Here is a 14,933-nt window from a genome sequence, read left to right as displayed (position 1 = left end):
CCATTGAACATGCTTTTTAACCCAGGATTAGGCTTAATCTGTACATGGGAAACCAGATCTCAGGCAAGGTTACTCATCACAAGAGGATAGTTCACCAAACCACCTCTGCTATACAAGCATGTCCTCTAAGTGTGTTCTTTTAGCATTTTCCTAACCCGGTTCTGTCTTCTCTCTGTCTCTTTCCAGGCGTGTTGGGCAGTGCGGAGTGTTCATGCGGGCGCAACCACTTCACGTGTGCAGTGAGCGCGTTTGGGGAGTGTACATGTATCCCGGCCCAGTGGCAGTGTGACGGGGACAACGACTGTGGAGATCACAGCGACGAGGATGGATGCAGTGAGTTACACCTAAATATCTCCATTTGTCTTTCACTTTCGCTTGACGTCCTTTACTATATTTAGTACAATATCGAAATGTGTCACATAATTTTTTTGCTGTTGGGTGTAAATTAAATTTGGTGTCAGCACAGCTAGTACAAGTGTCTATACAGGCCTCATACACATTTTATTATTGTACTAGTCTTAGGACACATGGGCCATTTTTTTTATCTTTTGGAGTTTTTTCCACCTTCAAATCTTCATAATTTATGCTGGACCTATATCTACAAAAGGCAATATTTTTTCAAAATCCACACACACGTGCACCAAACACACACACAAAAAACTATTTGGTGCCAGGCTCTCCTGGGTTGACTGATGCCTTTGTGAAGAGGCCAGGAACCAATATATTGCCTCTTGTAGATATTTGTCCAACCAATCTGTATACCAAATTATTAAAATCGGATCATTTGAACATGTCTTTTCATGACTTTGGAGAAAAAAAAGACCCTCCAAAATGTTGATGTCCCAAGTGTCCAGAGACTAAATTTTGTACAATATGGAGCAGTAATTCACGTACGCTTTGAAGAATATAAACAAGAAAATCGTCAGATTTGTCCATCAGTTAGCATGGAGGACAAATTTCCATTATTGCCATTTTAAAGTACTTCTCATCTTGACTTTGGTTGGTTGTTTGTGCGTGTTGTCCAATAGATGTGTCTTATAGTTTGATACCTAGCTCTGTGGTCGTTGACCTCTGTCGGAGGAGGTGAACTGGATTATAAATTGCAACTCCATACAGAGCGTAAATAAACCACCCCGGGACTTCCCCATGACCAGCTCCCATGTCATGACTGTTGAGTAGCTCTATTCAACCTCACACTCTGTAAAAGTTGGCGTCTGATGTAGCAGGCCAGTTACACCTATCCAATCTTTTGCGGTTACACCTTTGAGATTGACACTGGGGTTAAGGCGTCTAGGGGTTAAGGGTTGTCTCTGGGCAGGGTGGTAGTCTCTAGTTCAGGGGTGTCCAACTCATTCCATGGCGGGCCGAGTGTCTGCTGGTTGTCGTTATTTCCTTTCAATTTGTGTCCAATTAAGACCTAAGACAACCAGGTGAGGGGAGTTCTTAAGTAATCAGTGACCTTAATGGACAAATCAAGTACAAGGGAAGAGTGAAAAGCTGCAGACACTCAGCCATCCATGGAATGAGTTTGACGCCTGTGCTCTGGTAAATCCTTGTTCATACGGCAGGCCTTAATGCTCAAATCAGTTTTGTTTTTCAAATCTGTTTTGGACTACTGACTGTCCAAACAGCAAGTTACAAGTGACCAAATCGTATTTGTGTGTGTGTTCAGACAGCAGTCATTTGCTGACATAGCTATGCTAGTTGTCATAGTAATGATTGGTGTGTGCGCAGTGGTGTAGGCTGATTGGTGGTGGTGCTTGTGTTTTCTATCACTCAGAAGTTACTGTATGTAGCAAGATAAGGTGGCAACAATGACTGCCATGGATGTTTCCCAGTTGCTTTAAATGTTCAAAATCATTGGGTAAGAACACTTTTAAAGCCTCAAAGGAACTTTCAAAACAAATCATTTTTGGCTAGCCACAGCAGTCAACTAGCTAGCTAGGTAGCCATTAAGCTTTCTAGCACATTCACTAAATTATTTGTAAACAATTAACAAGCTAGTTTGCTACCACATGTTCTTTTTAAACTGTCGACAGAGTAGCTAGCAAGCAACAAGATATGAAGGTGGTTTGAAATGTGACATGAAATATCAGATTCCATGTGCTTTTTGGATGTTCAGACTGCAGGAAAAAGAACAGATTCGATTCGGATATGCAAATAAATAGGATTTGAGTCACTTCAAAACTGCCAATGTGAACACTGCTTTAGATGGCCAAATGATGGCACTAAAACTGTTGAACAATCACATGATATGTATTTAGACTGCTATCAAGGTTTAGTTAGGATAAAGATGTGTGGTATATTTTGCTAGTCAAAATCAGATTTTTGGCTTGAGAGCTCTGTATTTATGGTCTCCCGAGTGGCGCAGCGATCTAAAGCACTGCATGTTAGTGCTAGATGCGTCACTACAGTCCCTGGTTCGATTCCGGGCTGTATCACAGCCGGCCGTGATTGGGAGTCCCATAGGGCTGCGCACAATTGGCCCAGCGTCGTTAGGTTTTGGCCGGGGTAGGCCGTCATTGTAAATAAGAATTTGTTCTTAACCGACTTGCCTAGTTAAATAAAGGTTAAATAAATAAATGTGTGTCCTCTACTTCCACCAGTCAGTGACATCCTCTTTAAATACAGCTGATCTTATCACCCTATACCGCAGCTCCGCATTGGCACATAGCACTGAGTCATTCAGCCAATCATTGATCTCATTGGTTCCATATGTACCAACCTAGTCCAGGTGGAGTCAATATGCACCTGGCCTGGCTGTGACCGGGTCACTGAAATGAGCGCCATTGGGTCAGAAATGGAGAACCATAACATTCGGTGGTCCACTCTGACTGTGTATATTCTCTGTGCTCACTAACGGATGCTTGAGTGACTTTTGGCCTCTGCTAAGCGTTCAGAGAAGCACTGGCACCAGAGCTGTTGGTGCTGATGTGTGTGCGCATGCGTGCATGTTTGTGCGTGTGTGATAATGCATACAGGTGCGTGTGTGTGCACATTTCCTCTCATCTGTCCACCTCTTTCCCAGTAAGGAAGGGATGAGGGAAGTAATTGGTGATGCCTTGCCCCAGGCACTAAGCATTATTGATCCCGGCCAGTAGAATCAGTGTGGTCTGATCACTCACTATACTCCCTCCGCTGGTACTGAGGTCATTTAAGCAGACAGTAGATATTAGCCTTTTCAATTAGCCTTCTTCAATCCATTTAGTCCTGTCTGATCGATCCCGGGAAGATCGCTTATTGTGATCACTTTGTGAGGCTGGCTTGAGGTAAAGCTGCCCATAACCACAGTTCTAGGATCAGTTTACTCCTATCCAACACTGAACCTATGTGCCCCGTTTTTGACAATGCATATCTGTTGCACTCCAAACTCACATTAATAAAGTAGGTGCTGAGGTTTGTCTATCACAAACATATAGGGTAAGATATGTCCCTGTCCGGAGACAACCCCTAGGCATGTGTAGATATGAATTAAATAGTTGTGTACATATGCAATATGGAAATAATGCATTAAAAAATAAATCCAAAATGTTATTGACAAAACTCAGAGTGCAAGGTGGAGCTAGCTACAACCACACTGTTTACACTTTTCCCCATTATTTCAGATCCATTTGAATTGCCCAAAGAAGTAAGGGCTATGGGTTGTTTCTGGACACGCAAATAATGATGTTCTTACTTTCAGAGAGAAGGCAGTTAAATAGAATGCAGATCAAATGGCATGGGGTTGTGGGTAATGGAGGAAAGTGTAGGTCATATGATCCGGGCCTCCATTACACACATTTAATTAACTCTGAGCGCTTGTGGAGATGGGCTTAGAAAAAAACAACGTTGCGACTTTATGGTTTTAAATAAACATTCTCAAAACAGGGCAAATAATTGGATTAATCGAGTCAGTTTCTCTCAGGCTAGGGCCACAAATGAATTACATTACATGTTGCAGTAGCATAGGGGATACTGTTTGGCTGGGTGGATTATCTGAATGATCACACACACATGGAATTCCATGATTCAGCTGTAGGGTGTAGACTGTGGCTGAGTGCATTCTGACCACACACACACACACACACACACACACACACACACACACACACACACACACACACACACACACACACACACACACACACACACACACTGGAGTGGTTTACTTAAGTGTGTGCTGATAGCCCCATGAGGAGCCAGTCACAATTTATATCAATTGAGCAATTTACAGAGAAAGCAGAATACTCTGGGCTGGAAATGGCATGCAAAGTATATTTTCTGTGCAGAAGTGGGTGTGTGTATGTGGTCAGTTTGTGTCGGAGTATTCCATGTAAACCTCCTGATCTAATTAAGGTCTGGAATTTAGAACACCAGTGTGTGTGTGTCAAATGAAATCAAATGAAATCAAATTTTATTTGTCACATACACATGGTTAGCAGATGTTAATGCGAGTGTAGCGAAATGCTTGTGCTTCTAGTTCCGACAATGCAGTAATAACCAACTAGTAATCTAACCTAACAATTTCAAAACAACTACCTTATACACACAAGTGTAAAGGGATGAAGAATATGTACATAAAAATATATGAATGAGTGATGGTACAGAACGGCATAGGCAAGGTGCAGAAGATGGTATAGAGTACAGTATATACATATGAGATGAGTAATGTAGGGTATGTAAACATTATATTAAGTGGCATTGTTTAAAGTGGCTAGTGATACATTTTTTACATCAATTTTTCCATTATTAAAGTGGCTGGAGTTGCATCAGTATGTTGGCAGCAGCCACTCAATGTTAGTGGTGGCTGTTTAACAGTCTGATGGCCTTGAGATAGAAGCTGTTTTTCAGTCTCTCGGTCCCTGCTTTGATGCACCTGTACTGACCTCGCCTTCTGGATGATAGCAGGGTGAACAGGCAGTGGCTCGGGTGGTTGTTGTTCTTGATGATCTTTATGGTCTTCCTGTGACATCGGGTGGTGTAGGTGTCCTGGAGGGCAGGTAGTTTGCCCCCGGTGATGCGTTGTGCAGACCTCACTACCCTCTGGAGAGCCTTACGGTTGTGGGCGGAGCAGTTGCCGTACCAGGCGGTGATACAGCCCGACAGAATGCTCTCGATTGTGCATCTGTAAAAGTTTGTGAGTGCTTTTGGTGACAAGCCAAATTTCTTCAGCCTCCTGAGGTTGAAGAGGCGCTGCTGTGCCTTCTTCACCACGCTGTCTGTGTGGGTGGACCAACACCAGTGTGTGTGTCTCTGTCTGTCTGGACAGGGTGGCCCATATAGTGTTTCATTCGAGCACAGGGACCAAGGGACAGAGTGTTTATGTGTGTCTGGGCAAATGTTTTGATGCCAGATGAATAGGTTTTACAGTAACTTTTTTCAACTGGTGGTGCTACTAACTTTTTCAGCTTGTGGCACCAGCACATGATTTAGTTGCACCAATTTGTTTTATATATATTTTTAAAATAATTGATAATGACATGACCTGTGTCCCATAATGTGCCTGCATTCCATACAGAACCAGGCCAATAATGACTAGCCATCTTTTAAATTAGGATGCCCCCATGTTCTAACATTGATTTAGATATATTTACTATAAACAGGAAAGCAAGAGATTGTTAAAATAAAGTGCAAAATGTATTTCTCGCAGGTTTCAAAGTGCCATGAGTTATTTTCTGCGAAATCCTCTATAAGGCAGAATTTGAAAAAACAAAACTTGATATCAAAACAATACCACGGCAAAACAATTACAAACAGGGAGGAGGACTGTGATTTCCCTCAATTAGTCAGTTCTCAAAATCACCCTTTTTTAAAAAATAGAACATCCAATTTTTTTTGTTTTTCTAAGTCCACAACAATGCTTAAACCACATCAGGGGACAATTTTTGAGGTAACGGTAACCCTTTAATCCAGGTGTGCACCAAACAGTCTGTTGTTTTTGGCTAGCGGTGTTTCAGTAGCACACTTCTGATGCAGTTTTCAAAACAAGTGGCCACTGGATTGATGCAAATAATCATGATTCTTATACCACTTCCTTATGCCATTTAAACCAGCGTTTCTCTCATGTTCTCAGCTTTCTTTCATTGACCAGTAGCCAAAGGCACAATAGTCATATTAGCAACCCATGCTAGTTGATACATCTTTAGATCTCTCCCTAAGGGATATTTGCATCTCGCACATGTAACCTCTCACATGTGTGGTGCGCTTTTGAGAACGGTGTTTTCCCGCTAATTGCATTTAGAAACAGTTGAGCGTGTAGCCCACTGCAGTGTGCGCATTGCTGCGCTTATAATGTGAAGAAATAGTTTATTAACATATTAAGCTAAACCTTCTGATCTGTTGCATCAGCCTCATTTGCATTTTTTTGTAGGCTACAGTGGTTGTATGAATTTGGGATCTACGTCGCACAACTGTGCCAGAGTCTGTTTAGAATATTTATTTCTTGCACAGAACAACAAGCTGACCAATGGAATAAGTAAACTTTTCTACTATGGGGGATATTAGATTGACATAAGCTAGTGATTTTGCAGTTCGTTACTCATCTTGTTGGCTGAGGAAAAGTAAATGTGGACAGTTCTTCGAACATCTTCAAGGTGCGCCTCGGAATTCGATAAGGGACTCATGTCGTTGCATCCCGATGTGTCTGTCTTCACTTGTACTTCGGGCGCTGCGAGGCCTGTGAGAAGGACCCGATCACGTGACGGGCATTAGTTAATAAGAATTGAGATATCTGAGAGAGCCATGTGAGTGAGAGGTGCTTCGGAGAACGACGATTGGCAGAAGGGAATTATAATTATCATATTCAGCCCAAGGGCACAAATGTCACTTTTGCTGCAAGGCATGGGTTTTTTGGGGGGGCCTTACGGCCACACAAGATGCCGCCGGGAAATTGGAGGACTGTAGTTATCTTTTAATTACCTTTCCATCTACTAGGGGATCTGTGGGAGAGACTAAAACCGTCAGCATGCTTCAGTTCGGCTGGCACCTAGCCAAAATGAACAAGTGTGCTTGCGTACTCCCTTAAAAGACAATCACTTGAAAAATGAGAATAAAGTGGCAGTAGTACTGTTTTGAGACGCCGAAGCCAGTATACACGTCCTCAAAATAGTCAGAATTAATCTCCGATAACTCCAGAAATCTGTCAGAAATGTTGAAATTGTTGCAGAGAAGATCTTACAGTAGTAGTGCAATTTTACATCTAACTACGATGTTTGGTGCAGTATTGCTCAAGGGAGAAAAATGTGCATGAAAACGAGTCGTCTCTCGTCGAATGACAACAAAGATTTTATTGAAGAATCCCTACCAACGAAGGGGTGTAAACTTCAGTTCCGAACTTCGGCTTGCCTCCAGAAAAAAATGTTGTGTTCCTGAACTGCCCCAAAAAAGCTCACGAAGTCCAAAACAAACAAAAACGTCACACAATGTTGTCATAATATATGCACAAACTCTTCCGAACTGTTTCCGCTGGGAAGGATGCGGACGCCTTAAGGATCCAGGTATAGAAGTTTTAGGATGTAGGACTCAACTGACCTTGATCAGTGTGGATGGTATCATCTTAGAGGACAGAGGGACAGAGGGAGGGGTAGTGTCGTGGAAATTCATACTGAGGTCTGAGACTTTGTCATTTCTTCAAACAATCATCTTTTTTTAATAGTGATTCATTAGTGCAATAATGAGGCTGGTCGACCCCACACCCTTGCGTGTTGGACCGAGTAACCTAACCTTTACACAAATGCAGAGTACTATATATAGCTGACACTAAAAATGCTTCGTCATGGTTGGTTCCACCCCTCCCATGCAGACCAAGGAGCATCATAAGGCACTCTGGGTTCATCCTGTCATTATCTGCACGGGGTTGTTGTCTGAACCCCACCCTGGCTTAGTTTCCCAGTTGCAAGGATGATTTTGAGACAATTAGGGATCGTTCTACTCCTAAGCTATCTCTTAGCTGCAGGGAACTAGAGTGGAGACCATAAAAACATAGACACTAGTAGGACAGAAATGTCTTACTATTAGTTAAATATTAATTGATAACCATTAATATAGAATAAATCAGGTAAATACAGAAATGTTCTATCACAGTAGGAAGGTGAAAATGGCGTAAGAAAATGCACTTAGCAGCCGTCAAGTCTTCCTCTGAACCCCACATGTGGATGCCAAGTAATTTTTATGGAGCGGACCTCTGGTCCTCATGGGGTGTCCATCAATGTGCATGTTGAAAAACAGTGTGTTTGCGTGTGTGTGTGTGTCTGGTTATGTGTGTTTATGCTGTATGTGTGTGCTCATTAAATTGTAGGGCACAGCTTCTCATAGAATGCCTTTGGGCTAAAGCTCTGTTGGGAGTGTGTTTGCTGAAACAGGACAAAAACATTTTCCTCTCTCCACGCTTCATTCCTCCACATCAAAGTGTGTGTGCATGAAGGTGTGTGTATGTTTGCTCCACTCCTATGTCTGATGTGTCAGTACAGCTGTGAAGCGGGCTTAGAGGGACGGGAGAGGGCAGCTACACACACTAAAGAAAGCCTGGCAAGGTTAAACCATATGAATCTTCTATTGCACATACTGTAGGTGTAATGGACATTATAAGAAGAATAGAGAGGGAAGAGATCGATGGCTGGATATAGAGAGATGACAGGGTGAGCAGGAGAGATGGAGGGACAGAGAGAGATGACAGGGTGAGCAGGAGAGATGGAGGGACAGAGAGAGATAACAGGGTGAGATGGAGGGACAGAGAGAGATAACAGGGTGAGCAGGAGAGATGGAGGGACAGAGAGAGATAACAGGGTGAGCAGGAGAGATGGAGCGACAGAGAGAGATAACAGGGTGAGCAGGAGAGATGGAGGGACAGAGGGAGATGAAAGGGTGAGCAGGAGAGATGGAGGGACAGAGAGAGATAACAGGGTGAGCAGGAGAGATGGAGGGACAGAGAGAGATAACAGGGTGAGCAGGAGAGATGGAGGGACAGAGAGAGATAACAGGGTGAGCAGGAGAGATGGAGCGACAGAGAGAGATAACAGGGTGAGCAGGAGAGATGGAGCGACAGAGAGAGATAACAGGGTGAGCAGGAGAGATGGAGGGACAGAGAGATATAACAGGGTGAGCAGGAGAGATGGAGCGACAGAGAGAGATAACAGGGTGAGCAGGAGAGATGGAGCGACAGAGGGAGATAACAGGGTGAGCAGGAGAGATGGAGGGACAGAGGGAGATGAAAGGGTGAACAGGAGAGATGGAGCGACAGAGAGAGATAACAGGGTGAGCAGGAGAGATGGAGCGACAGAGGGAGATAACAGGGTGAGCAGGAGAGATGGAGGGACAGAGGGAGATGAAAGGGTGAGCAGGAGAGATGGAGGGACAGAGGGAGATGACAGGGTGAGCAGGAGAGATGGAGCGACAGAGAGAGATAACAGGGTGAGCAGGAGAGATGGAGCGACAGAGGGAGATAACAGGGTGAGCAGGAGAGATGGAGGGACAGAGGGAGATGAAAGGGTGAGCAGGAGAGATGGAGGGACAGAGAGAGATAACAGGGTGAGCAGGAGAGATGGAGGGACAGAGGGAGATGAAAGGGTGAACAGGAGAGATGGAGCGACAGAGAGAGATAACAGGGTGAGCAGGAGAGATGGAGCGACAGAGGGAGATAACAGGGTGAGCAGGAGAGATGGAGGGACAGAGGGAGATGAAAGGGTGAGCAGGAGAGATGGAGGGACAGAGGGAGATGACAGGGTGAGCAGGAGAGATGGAGCGACAGAGAGAGATACCAGGGTGAGCAGGAGAGATGGAGCGACAGAGGGAGATAACAGGGTGAGCAGGAGAGATGGAGGGACAGAGGGAGATGAAAGGGTGAGCAGGAGAGATGGAGCGACAGAGAGAGATAACAGGGTGAGCAGGAGAGATGGAGCGACAGAGAGATATAACAGGGTGAGCAGGAGAGATGGAGGGACAGAGAGAGATAACAGGGTGAGCAGGAGAGATGGATGGATATAAAGAGGGAGAGTTTGATGAAAGTTAGTTATGTCTGTCTGTAAGTGTAGTCTATCCTATTAGCCATTCCTTCCACCACTTTCTCCTAAATATCTATCTTTTCTACATTTCCTTCCTTTTTGAGGCAGTCTCTTTTATTAGTTTTCCATCTCTTTCTTTCATCTCTTCCTTATCCATTTCTATTGGACTTTTCCCCCATCTGATCTTCTCTCCTCCCTCACTTCAATGCTCTACCTCACATCTCTTACCTTCCTTCTATTCTTTATCCCTTTTTCCCCTCTCTCTCTCATCACCCTTCGGTTTTCTCTGCGCTGGCCAGCTTAGATTCAGGCCAGCGGGACTTGAGCTGGTACACACAGACACACACACACACACACACACACGTTTCTGGTAACCTCCTTCTGAGTTGAAAGGCTCAGGTTCTGGGGTGGGGGGGTTGTTGTTTGTCTACTGAGGTAGCTGGTGGGCACGGGCTGTAAAGGAAATGTGGTAGTGATTGAAAATGTGGCTTGAGATATACCCACCACCACCTCCTCTCCACCTCCGAGTTTTGTGCTTGTGGGGAAGTTTTTACCTGAGGGGGCGTCCCCCCAAATTAAACTTTACCCCCCCACCCACCCAATAATCCTCTGTTCTCACCGGTCCTAGCCAATCAGAGACGAGTTGGCGGGGGAGCGGTTGAACAGCATGAGACAAGAACAGGCCTTAGAGGAAGAGATTAGAACACCACTCCCTCCATCCCTCGCTCTCTCCTTCCATCTCTCTATCTAGAGGGAGCTTTTCATCCAGTCCACATTATATCTGCCTGCTCGCCAGGGGGGGGGACCTGCAGTGACAGAATTCACTTTATTCTCTTTCTTTCGCTCTGAGGCCCTGTTTCTCTCTCATTTCTATCCCTCTGTAGTTTGGTTTCATCCTTTCATTTCTTCCTTCTCTCTCTCCCACCTCTGCTTTTCGTTCCCTCCCCCCCATCTCTCTGTTTGCGTCCAGACAAAACAGCATAATCCTCCAACTTTCTCGCTCTAGCTGGGGCCCACCACCAGGGCCCTCTTAAGGCACTGAGATCCAATCTCCTCTGCCCTCCTTCCTAAATATTTACTCCCTGACTCAAGGATCGGGTAGAAGGGACACGATAAGGGAGTTATTGAGGAGAGACAAAAAGAGAAAGAACTCATTGCTTTTGGCTTTTCTTTAACAGCAGGCTTTTTTGGGGGGAGCTAGAAACAGTGGGGCCGAATTAAGCTGGACTTTAAAGAAGTCTTAGTTTAATAGGGGTAGTTTTGTGGTCTTTATCAGGTTCATCCACACATACACAACATGGCCAAAGTAGGTGGACACCTGCATGTCGAACATCTCATTCCAAAATCTTGGGCATTAATATGGAGTTTGTCCCCCCTTTGCTGCTATAACAGCCTTCACTCTTCTGGGAAGGCTTTCCACTAGATGTCGGGACATTGCTGCGGGGACTTGCTTCCATTCAGCCACGAGCATTAGTGAGGTCTGGCACTGATGTTGGGCGATTAGGCCTGGCTCGCAGTCGGCATTCCAATTCATCCCAAATGTGTTTGATGCTGTTGAAGTCAGGACTCTGCGCAGGCCAGTCTAGTTCTTCCACACCAATCTCGACAAACCATTTCTGTATGGACCTCGCTATGTGCACTGGGGGATTGTCATGCTGAAACAGGAAAGGACCTTCCCAAACTTTTGCAACAAATTTGGAAGCACAGAATCGTCTAGCATGTCATTGCATGCTGTAGCACTAAGATTGCCCTTCACTGGAACGAAGGGGCCTAGCCCGAACCATGAAAAACAGCCCCAGACCATTATTCTTCCTCCACCAAACTTTACAGGTAGCATTCTCCTGGCATCCGCCAAACTCAGATGTGTCCGTCGGACTGCCAGATGGTGAAGTGTGATTCAGTACTGACTTGTTGAAAAGGTGGCCATCCTATGACGGTGCCACATTGAAAGTCACTGAGCTCTTCAGTAAGGCCATTTTACTGCCAATGTTTGTCTATGGAGATTGCATGGTTGTGTGCTGTCAGCAACAGGTTTGGCTGAAATAGCCCGAATCCACTAATTTGAAGGGGTGTCCACATACTTTTGTATATATAGTGTAGGTTTAGTTAGTTGTGTTGTATTTGGATCACGAACTCACACACATACAGAGATCTGAACAGGGCCTCCCTCATTTAGTACGGCACTTGTTTTTCCAGAGAACTCTTTAGCCATTCCCTAATCGCAGAAACCCAGAACAAAAATATTGCGTAATATTTCTCAGATGCTCGATTTAAGTTCTGGGGGCAAAATGAGAAAATATACTAGAACGGGGAACAGAAGCAGGGCGGTACCTCCACCCCACTCTCCTTGCAAGTTTATTGGCCAAATGTCCCCTCCCTTTCTGAAATTCGAAAGATGCTAAATCTGATTTGCAGCAACAATTTGTGCTTTTCAGGAGGGAATATTTACTGAATAATTCTGTGATGGTTGCAGTCCACAAAGATGAAATGGCATTGAATCAAATGAATAAGATCCATTGATTTAGCTTGAGGTGCCGCTAGTCCAGTTATACTGTACAAAAGACTGCCAGTTCATTGAACAGTTTGGTGTCTACAAGCTATGAGTCCCCACTATAAAGAGAAAGTCTGCTACAAACCACACTCAATCTCAGACTAGTTTCTTTCCTCAGCTGTGCCACTTATAGTGTGGGAAAATGTGTATTTTTCGGGAACTTTTTAAATGCTATTTACAACAAATCGATTGCTTATTTTTCTACCAAACTATTGGGATAGTTCCACAACTATTTGAAAACATGAAACCTTTTACAATGTTTCCATTGTGTATGGTCATCTGTGACATTTTTTTCATTGGACCAATGAACGAATAGTTTGGTTTATATGTTATTGTCTTGCTTCTATTGTACTTTGTTGGTAATTGTCCTGACATTTTTGCTGTCTCCTCACATACTTCTGGTTAACCTTAGTGTCAGTGTCAGACACCTGACAACACTTGACAACAGATTGTAAACAGTGCAGTGTTATTTGTGGTCAGGTGTAGTGACAGACTGTGTGTGGGGGTAAGATTTTCTTTCAGTATGATCTGTAAAAGGGTCATGTTTTATACAGTGGTTCCCAAACATTTTATAGTCCTGTACCCCTTCAAATATTCAACCTCCAGCTGCATACGCCCTCTAGCACCAAGGTCAGCGCACTCTCAAATGTTGTTTTTTTTGCCATCATTGTAAGCCTGCCACACACGCACACTATACGATACATTTATTAAACATAAGAATGAATGTGAGTTTGTCACAAACCGGCTCATGGGAAGTGACAAAGAGCTCTTATAGGACCAGGGCACAAATAATAATAATCAATAATTTTGCTCTTTATTTAGCCATCTTACTTCTAAAACCTTATTTGTTCATCAAAAATTGTGAATAACTCACCACAGGTTAATGAGAAAGGTGTGCTTGAAAGGATGCACATAACTCTGCATTGTGGGTTGTATTGGAGAGAGTCTCATTCTTTTTCCACACACTGTGCCTGTGCCTGTATTTAGTTTTCATGCTAGTGAGGGCCGAGAATCCACTCTCACGTAGGTATGGGGTTGCAAAGGGCATCAGTGTCTTAACAGCGCGCTTTGCCAAGGCAGGATAATCTGAGTGCAGTCCATTCCAGAAATCTGACAGTGGCTTCTGATTTAAATACTATTTTCACAGAACTGCTTGTTGCAATTTCGATGAGGCTCTCTTGTTCAGATATCGGTAAGTGTACTGGAGGCAGGGCATGAAAGGGATAACGAATACAGTTGTTTGTGTCATCCGTTTCTGGAAAGTACCTGCGTAGTTGTGCACCCAACTCACTCAGGTGCTTCGCTATAATCACATTTGACATTGTCCGTAAGCTTGAGTTCATTTGCACACAAAAAATCATACAATGCTGGAAAGACCTGTGTGTTGTACTTGTTAATGCAGACAGAGAAGAGCTCCAACTTCTTAATCATAGCCTTAGTTTTGTCCCGCACATTGAATATAGTTGCGGAGAGTCCCTGTAATCCTAGATTCAGATCATTCAGGCGAGAAAAAACATCACCCAGATAGGCCAGTCGTGTGAGAAACTCGTCATCATGCAAGCGGTCAGACAAGTGAAAATTATGGTTAGTAAAGAAAACTTTAAGCTCGTTTCTCAATTCAAAGAAACGTGTCAATACATTGCTCCTTGATAACCAGCTCACTTCTGTATGTTGTAAAAGTGTTACATGGTCGCTGCCCATATCATTGCATAGTGCAGAAAATACACGAGAGTTCAGGGGCCTTGCTTTAACAAAGTTAACCATTTCACTGGAGTGTCCAAAATGTCTTTCAATCTGGCAGGCATTCCCTTGGCAGCAAGAGCCTCTCGGTGGATGATGCAGTGTACCCAAGTGGCGTCGGGAGCAACTGCTTGCCCGTGCGTTACTACTCCACTATGTCTCCCTGTCATGGCTTTTGTGCCGTCAGTACAGATACCAACACATCTTGACCAACAAAGTCCATTTGATGTCACATAGCTGTCCATTACTTAAATATCCTCTGTTGTACTGGTTTGCAGAAGAGGATGTCTTCCTTAATTGACCCCCCATAAACGTAATGGACATATACCAGGAGCTGTGCCAGGCCCGCTACGTCTGTTGACTCATCCAGCTGTAACGCATAGAATTCACTGGTTTGTATGCGAAGCAGTAGTTGTTTCAAACATCTCCTGCCATGTCACTGATTCATTGTAAATCAGTGTTTGATGAAGGCATTGTCTGTTTCGTTTTTTTGGCCTTTTCCCCCAGCATTGTCCCAGCCATATCCTCGGTAGCAGGAAGAATTAAGTCCTCCACAATAGTATGGGGCTTGCCTGTCCTAGTCACTCGGTAGCTCACCATATAAGAAGCTTTTTAATGGTATCTGTTGGTTTTATACATGTCTTACTACTCGAAAGTCGTCTTAA

The 14,933-nt window shown here is 44.1% G+C and overlaps 1 protein-coding gene across 1 annotated transcript in view; it reads left to right on the top strand.

The window, feature by feature from the left end:
* Positions 1-14,933, top strand: part of LOC120045143 (low-density lipoprotein receptor-related protein 4-like) — a 231,412-nt gene that overhangs the window by 88,227 nt on the left and 128,252 nt on the right. The window contains exon 2 of the mRNA XM_038990063.1: positions 187-333. Coding sequence (XP_038845991.1) covers positions 187-333 — 147 coding nt within the window. The remainder of the gene's footprint in view (positions 1-186; positions 334-14,933) is intronic.

This window comes from Salvelinus namaycush, chromosome 1 (genome assembly GCF_016432855.1).
Source record: "Salvelinus namaycush isolate Seneca chromosome 1, SaNama_1.0, whole genome shotgun sequence".
Classification (NCBI taxonomy): Eukaryota; Metazoa; Chordata; class Actinopteri; order Salmoniformes; family Salmonidae; genus Salvelinus; species Salvelinus namaycush.
Note: the sequence above shows the minus strand (reverse complement) of the source record. Positions and strands in the feature narration are given on the sequence as shown.